At 46.0% G+C, this 7,042-nt stretch overlaps 1 protein-coding gene across 1 annotated transcript; it reads right to left on the bottom strand.

Moving 5' to 3' along the window:
• Positions 1 to 5,514: 5,514 nt before the first annotated feature.
• On the bottom strand, positions 5,515 to 6,694 carry LOC140902306 (uncharacterized). The gene has a single exon (XM_073322258.2). It carries the CDS (start codon positions 6,642 to 6,644, stop codon positions 5,598 to 5,600), a length of 1,047 nt encoding a protein of 348 aa, XP_073178359.2. The 5' UTR covers positions 6,645 to 6,694; the 3' UTR covers positions 5,515 to 5,597.
• Positions 6,695 to 7,042: the final 348 nt, after the last annotated feature.

The following is a 7,042-nucleotide window of genomic DNA, read 5'->3' as shown; positions in this document are numbered from 1 at the left end:
CTCATTTCTGCATAGTTCCCCTTTCTGAAATTAAATGCCACAGTGTTGGGCTGTTGAGGTGTCCTTCCCACCGCAGGAATATTAAATGTTATTATATTATGGTCACTATTTCCAAGTGGTCCTGTTATAGTTACTTCTTGGACCAGATCCTGCGCTCCACTCAGGACTAGATCGAGAGTTGCCTCTCCCCTTGTGGGTTTCTGTACCAGCTGCTCCAAGAAGCAGTCATTTAAAGTATGGAGAAATTTTGTCTCTGCATTTCGTCCTGAGGTGACATGTACCCAGTCAATATGGAGATAATTGAAATCCCCCACTATTATTGAGTCTTTTATGTTGATAGCCTCTCTAATCTCCCTTAGCATTTCATCATCACTATCACTGTCCTGGTCAGGTGGTCAGTAATATATCCCTACTGTTATATTCTTATTAGAGCATGGAATTACTATCCATAGAGATTCTATGGAACATGTGGATTCATTTAAGATTTTTATTTCATTTGATTCTATATTTTCTTTCACATATAATGCCACTCCCCTCCTCCCCCTCCCCGCATGACCTGTTCTGTCCTTCCGATAGATTTTGTACTCCGGAATGATTGTGTCCCATTGATTGTCCTCACTCCACCAGGTTTCTGCGATGCCTATTGTATCAATATCCTCCTTTAACACGAGGCACTCTAGTTCACCCATCTTATTATTTAGACTTCTAGCATTTGTGTACAAGCACTTTAAAAACTTGTCATGGTTTATCTGTCTGCCCTTTTCTGATGTGTCAGATTCTTTATGTGAATGTTTCTCATCTGATCTGGCCCATACTTTGTCCTCTTTCATCCTCTCCTCCTGACTAAAACCTAGAGAATCTCTATCAATTGACTCTCCTCTGAGAGAAGTCTCTGTCCGATCCACATGCGCCTCTGCAGCTTCCCCCCCATCTCCAGCAGCATCGATTATCAGTATGAAAGGTTTTCTCCCCCCCCCCCCCCCCGCTCTCCTGCTGGTAATAGCTCATCTTAAGTGATCACTCTCCTTACAGTGTGTATGATAACACCCATTTTTTTCATGTTCTGCTTGTATATAAATCTCCTCACTGTATTTTCCACTGATTGCATGCGATGAAGTAAGCTGTAGCTCACGAAAGCTTATGCTCAAATAAATTGGTTAGTCTCTAAGGTGCCATAAGTCCTCCTTTTCCTTTTGATACAGTCTCCCACAGTATTCTTGCCAGGAAGTTAAAGAAGTATGGATTGGATGAATGGACTATAAGGTGGATAGAAAGCTGGCTAAATCGTCAGGCTCAACGGGTAGTGATCAACGGCTCCATGTCTAGTTGGCAACTGGTATCAAGCGGAGTCTGACCTGGGGCCAGTTTTGTTCACCATCTTTATTAATGATCTGGATGATGGGATGAATTGCACCCTCAGCAAGTTTGCAGAGGACTCTAAGATGTGGGGAGAGGTAGATATACTGGAGGGTAGGGATAGGGTCCAGAGTGACCTAGGCAAATCGGAGGACTGGGCCAGAAAAAAATCTGATGAGGTTCAACAAGGACAAGTGCAGAGTCCTGCACTTAGGAAGGAAGAATCCCAGGCACTGCTACAGGCTGGGGACCGACTGGCTAAGCGGCAGTTCTGCAGAAAAGGACCTTGGGATTACAGTGGACAAGTAGCTGGATATGAGTCAGCAGTGTGCCTTTGTTGCCAAAAAGACTAATGGCACATTGGGCTGCATTAGTAGGAGCATTGCCAGCAGACCAAGGAAAATGATTATTCCCCTCTATTCAGCACTGGTGAGGCCACACATGGAGTATTGTGTCCAGTTTTGGGCCCTCCACTACAGAAGGGATGTGGACAAATTGGAGAAAGTCCAGTGGAGGGCAACAAAAATTATTAGGGGGCTGGGGCACATGACTTACAAGGAGAAGCTGAGGGAACTGGGGTTATTTAACCTGCAGAAGAGAAGAGTGAGGGGGGATTTGATAGCAGCCTTCAGCTACCTGAAGGTGGGTTCCAAAGAGGCTGGAGCTCGGCTGTTCTCAGTGGTGGCAGATGACAGAACAAGGAGCAATGGTCTAAAGTTGCAGTGGGGGAGGTCTAGGTTGGACATTAGGAAAAACTATTTCACAAGGAGGGTGGTGAAGCACTGGAATGGGTTACCTAGAGAGGTGGTGGAATCTCTATCCTTAGAGGATTTTAAGGCGCAGCTTGACAAAGCCCTGGCTGGGATGATTTAGGTGGGGTCGGTCCTGCTTTGAGCAGAGGGTTGGACTAGATGACCTCCTGTGGTCTCTTCCAACCCTAATCTTCTATGATTCAATTATCTCAAAACATTTATATTTATCTAAAGTTAAGAAATGGTTTTGCGGGATCAGCATCCAGGTTTCTGGGGGGGCCCACCTTCAATATAGCTGCCGCGGAACTTAGCTGTCAGATCCTTGCCCAAAGAAAGCTTCCTCGGACTGTTCTTTCACCTAATCTTTATTAGCTAACTTCAAACAATGCACATAACCTCTAGTGACCCCTAATGGGTCACCAATTCTCCTACTTTCAGCAAAACTACTCATTATCTCTTATCATCAAAACATTTTTATTCATAACTAAACTTACATCTTGATGGTGTCAGAGGTGCTCAAGACCAAGTTCGGTCGTCCAAACATTCCTGCTATTCTTACAATAGTCACTTCTTATCCTGTCCTCTCATTCTGATAGCAAAACAGAAAACATGCAGTTACTTGGCCTTGCCTCTCAGGGCCTAAGATTTTCCTAGCTATGTCATGTTTTTTTTGAGCTGGGAGTGGCTAATCATACAAAATTGCTGACTGCAGTTTGGTCAAATTCTGGGGTAACACACAGGAATATCAAATTCCAGGATAACACTCCAGCTCTCTGAAGTCCCCTTGTTCTCTCCTGGGAGGGCTCATAGGGGACACTCTGAAGAGAGGAACCAGCCAGTCAGAGCAGAAGCAGCAAAATAAGAGATTTCTGGTGATTCAGACCCTTTTTTGACTGGGCTTCCTCTGCCCTGTGCTGAGGGCTTGTTTGAGCCCTCAGTCCTTCTACCTCTTTCAACTCCCTCCCAATCTCTTCACCTCCCCGTCACGTGTCTTACCCTGTTCTCCACACCCCTTCCCCCCTCATCCCATCCGTTCAATGTCCCTGTCCCTCGCCTTTAGCTGGTCACATTGTAATTCAACCCAGCAAAAAGAAAAAACAGGGACATTAACATGCCAGTTGCTGCCCTCACGTTGTTTGCTCTGCTGGTACGGTCTACCCTTCCTCTGCCCGGCCTGGCTGGCTTGTCAGCTCTTCAAGCCTAGGGCTGTTCGGCGTTTGTACTGCACTTAGAACAACAGGGACACAGTCTGTGACTGGGGCTGCGAGGGCTACGGTTATATAGACATTGTAGCAATTAATGAATTGCTCCCCTGCACGGTTTGCTACTTTGCCGTTACGAGCACTCCCAAGTTTAAACTCCAAAAACATGTATGAAAATTATCAATTTTTAAAGAGCGAATGTAAAAAAAAAATGTCACTGCTTCCAGTCTCCTTCTGCAGCTCCGTACGTCACTTCAGATGGGGATCAGCTGCCTTGTCCGGGCCTAGGGATGCACTGTGGCTTGAGAACACAGCCCTGGAGTGGGGGTGTGGAGATGGACCATCCTGTGTGGCTCAGTAAAGCCCCTCAGCCTCTACAGTCTAGATTTGAAAACACTTTGGAAGGCTCCCCCAATTATGAGGTAACTGTTGTTCCCTGTACCCCTCCCTATCTTGGGTATCCCTTTTGCCATGATCTGGCCATGCGTCTTCCCTTTTCTTAACACCAGCTCCTACTCCCTGGCCCTGACTTTGCCCCCCGTCTCCCAGGCCTCCACCTGTTTGACACACCTGCATAGTAAGCTTGCCTCCCCTACACAAATTCTGCCCAACCCTCCCTTCTGATTTGCCCCTTTTCACAGCCCCATTTTCAGCAAGGAGCAGATTCTGCTGGCAGCAAGGGCTGAGGGAGGCCAGTGGCTTCAGCAGCTGCTATTGAGCCGGCTTCCCATCTGCAAACAATCCCAGATCAGTAGGAAGAAAACCTAGCCGAGGCTTTGCCAATAGACAGAAATGGATTTATACTCCAAACGCTCACATTGCATTTGGGATCCATTCAAATTCCCCTCCCAGATCTGTGACACTTTCATCTCCAGCCCTAAATTAGTATATTTTAAGACCAAAGAAATCAAAGTGTGCTTCCCAAGCACAGAGAGCTGAGAACGCTGCATCACATGACACTTGGGGAGGTGTAGAACGTGGAGAAGATAAACCCCAAGTAGCTCAGCAAGAAGGCAACACTGCTGGGGTGACGAGGAAGGTGGGAATCCCCATCATCTTCAGGTGTCCCAGCGGCTGAAAAAACACTTTTCCCCCTCCTTCTGCTCTTTATTACATTTAAATATATTTACATGAAAAAAAATGGTACACGAATAACTGCTCCTCAGCAGAACCCAGTGCAATGTGAGAAGACCTGAGAATGAGACAATCTGTCCGCAGTCAGGGAACTGGGTAACTAACAATCACTTTTCCCTAGAAAGAAGAGTATAAATGTGATGCTGCAAGTTTGTTTAGACTAGGAAAAGTGATGGAGGTTATGTCAAGTCACCAAGAAACATAGTGGATTAGCCCAGTGACTGTATGTGGACTATTTTTTTATTGCAATAGTTGTGTTTTACATCAGAATAGCTAACGCTAGCTAGCTCACTCCATGGAAAATCGTAATGGGGACAAAGCCCAGGTAGATTTAACCTCAGTGTAGCTAGTTGAGGTCACCCCTGTTTTCCCCACCTGGAGCTGATGGATATTCCTGTTGGAGGGGGACACATTGCCATGACCTAGGAGTTGATAAAAAGGACCATGGGATTCACCTTAACGAAGGGTGAGCTGCCAAAGGGAAAAGAGGGCAATTCAATGGAGGAAGCTGAGAGACCACGGTGATACAAATGCTGCAAACAGCCTTCACGTTAACAATGTGGGAATCAGCAAAAGTACAAAAAGGTGAAAAAAACCCTTTTCTCTGTCTTAGACAATTTTAAAAAGAACAGTACTTGTGGCACCTTAGAGACTAACAAATTTATTAGAGCATAAGCTTTCGTGAGCTACAGCTCACTTCATCAGATGTAGCTCACGAAAGCTTATGCTCTAAAAAATTTGTTGGTCTCTAAGGTGCCACAAGTCCTCCTTTTCTTTTTATGGATACAGACTAACAAGGCTGCTACTCTGAAATTAGAGGTTTCAGAGTAGCAGCCGTGTTAGTCTGTATCCGCAAAAAGAAAAGGAGGACTTGTGGCACCTTAGAGACTAACAAATTTATTTGAGCATAAGCTTTCGTGAGCTACAGCTCACTTCATTGGATGCATTCAGTGGATGCATCTGATGAAGTGAGCTGTAGCTCACGGAAGCTTATGCTCAAATAAATTTGTTAGTCTCTAAGGTGCCACAAGTACTCCTTTTCTTTTTTCTGAAATTAGACAATTTTGTTATGGTGTTTCTCTCCATTGCAGCTTCTCTGCTGGTAAATAAGGGCTGAGCTCTGATGGACGCATTTCCCACACTCAGAGCATTCCTAGGGCCTCTCTCTTGTGTGGATCCTTTGATGTTTAATAAGGTGTGAGCTCTGACTGAAGGTTTTTCCACAGTCACAGCATACATAGGGTCTCTCTCCTGTGTGGATCCTCTGATGTGCAATAAGGTGTGAACTCAGAGTGAAGGTTTTCCCACACTCGCAGCACTCATAGGGTCTCTCCCCTGTGTGGATCCTCTGATGTTTAATAAGGTCTGAGCAGTAAATGAAGTTTTTCCCACAGTCACAGCATCTGTAAGGTCTTTCTCCTGTATGGATCCTTTGATGTGTAACAAGGGCTGAGCTCTGACTGAAGTTTGTCCCGCAGTCAGAGCATTCATAGGGCCTTTCTCCTGTGTGGATCCTCTGATGTGTAATAAGGGCAGAACTCTGGGTGAAGTTTTCCCCACACTTGCAGCACTCATAGGGTTTCTCCCCTGTGTGGATTCTGTGATGTTTAATAAGGTCTGACTGGGAACTGAAGTTTTTCCCACAGTCACAGCATCTGTAGGGTCTCTCTCCTGTATGGATCCTCTGATGTACAACGAGGGCTGAGCTATGATTGAAGGTTTTCCCACACTCACAGCATTCATAGGGTCTCTCCCCTGTATGGATTCTTTGATGTGTAATAAGGTTTGATCTCTCCTTGAAGCTTTTTCCGCACTGATGGCATTCATAGGGGCACTCTTCTGTGTGGATTCTCTGATGTGTAAGAAGGTGTGAGCGCTGAGTGAAGCTTTTCCGACACTGACAGCATGCATAGGGTCTCTCTCCAGTATGGATTCTCTTATGCCTAATAAGGTGTGAGTGGCTGTGGAAGTTTTTCCCACACTCGGAGCATGTGTTATTTCTCTCTCCCACAGGGATGCTCTGCTGGGCTTTGGTTTCCTTGAGCCCCTTCTGAGTTCCCTCATAATTAATAGATTTACCAACTTTCTCCCTTGACTGGTTTTCCTGCCACTTCTCTGACTTGTGCTGACACTCACAGGCTTTTCCCTGCTCATGATTCTGGGACACATTCCCTTTGGATCTGACCGCATGTGGTTGCATTTGCTCAGCCTCTTCCTGCTGAGGATTCTGCTCCTTCTTCTCACTCACCATCTTGCCACCTGCTGGGACAGAAGAAAAGAGACACCTCTGAAAAAGGGAAGGAAACATGGAGAACAAAAATAACAGCCAGAGAGATGGTGGAACATATTAGGGACTGCATTCCCACAAACTCTTCCCCACAGGGTAGCGAGGAGGGGATCAATTCTGTCTCCATATCCCACCCACACATTCCAGGGAAGAGGGGGAATGGAGGGAGCTATTGCCAGGGGTCAGTCAGGAAGGGTAGAGAGTCATGAGCAATATGTAGTGAGATGATATGATGCCTGCTAGGAACAATCCTGAACTTAGAGGGTTCACAAGGGCTTTGCAGGAAAGCCCAGCTGTTCCCTGCTGGCCCT

The sequence above is a fragment of the Lepidochelys kempii genome, chromosome 23 (genome assembly GCF_965140285.1).
Source record: "Lepidochelys kempii isolate rLepKem1 chromosome 23, rLepKem1.hap1, whole genome shotgun sequence".
Classification (NCBI taxonomy): domain Eukaryota; kingdom Metazoa; phylum Chordata; order Testudines; family Cheloniidae; genus Lepidochelys; species Lepidochelys kempii.
Note: the sequence above shows the minus strand (reverse complement) of the source record. Positions and strands in the feature narration are given on the sequence as shown.

Excerpts from the sequence above, each read along its gene's own strand:
- LOC140902306 (XM_073322258.2), bottom strand. The coding sequence starts at position 6,644 with ATGCAACCACATGCGGTCAGATCCAAAGGGAATGTGTCCCAGAATCAT.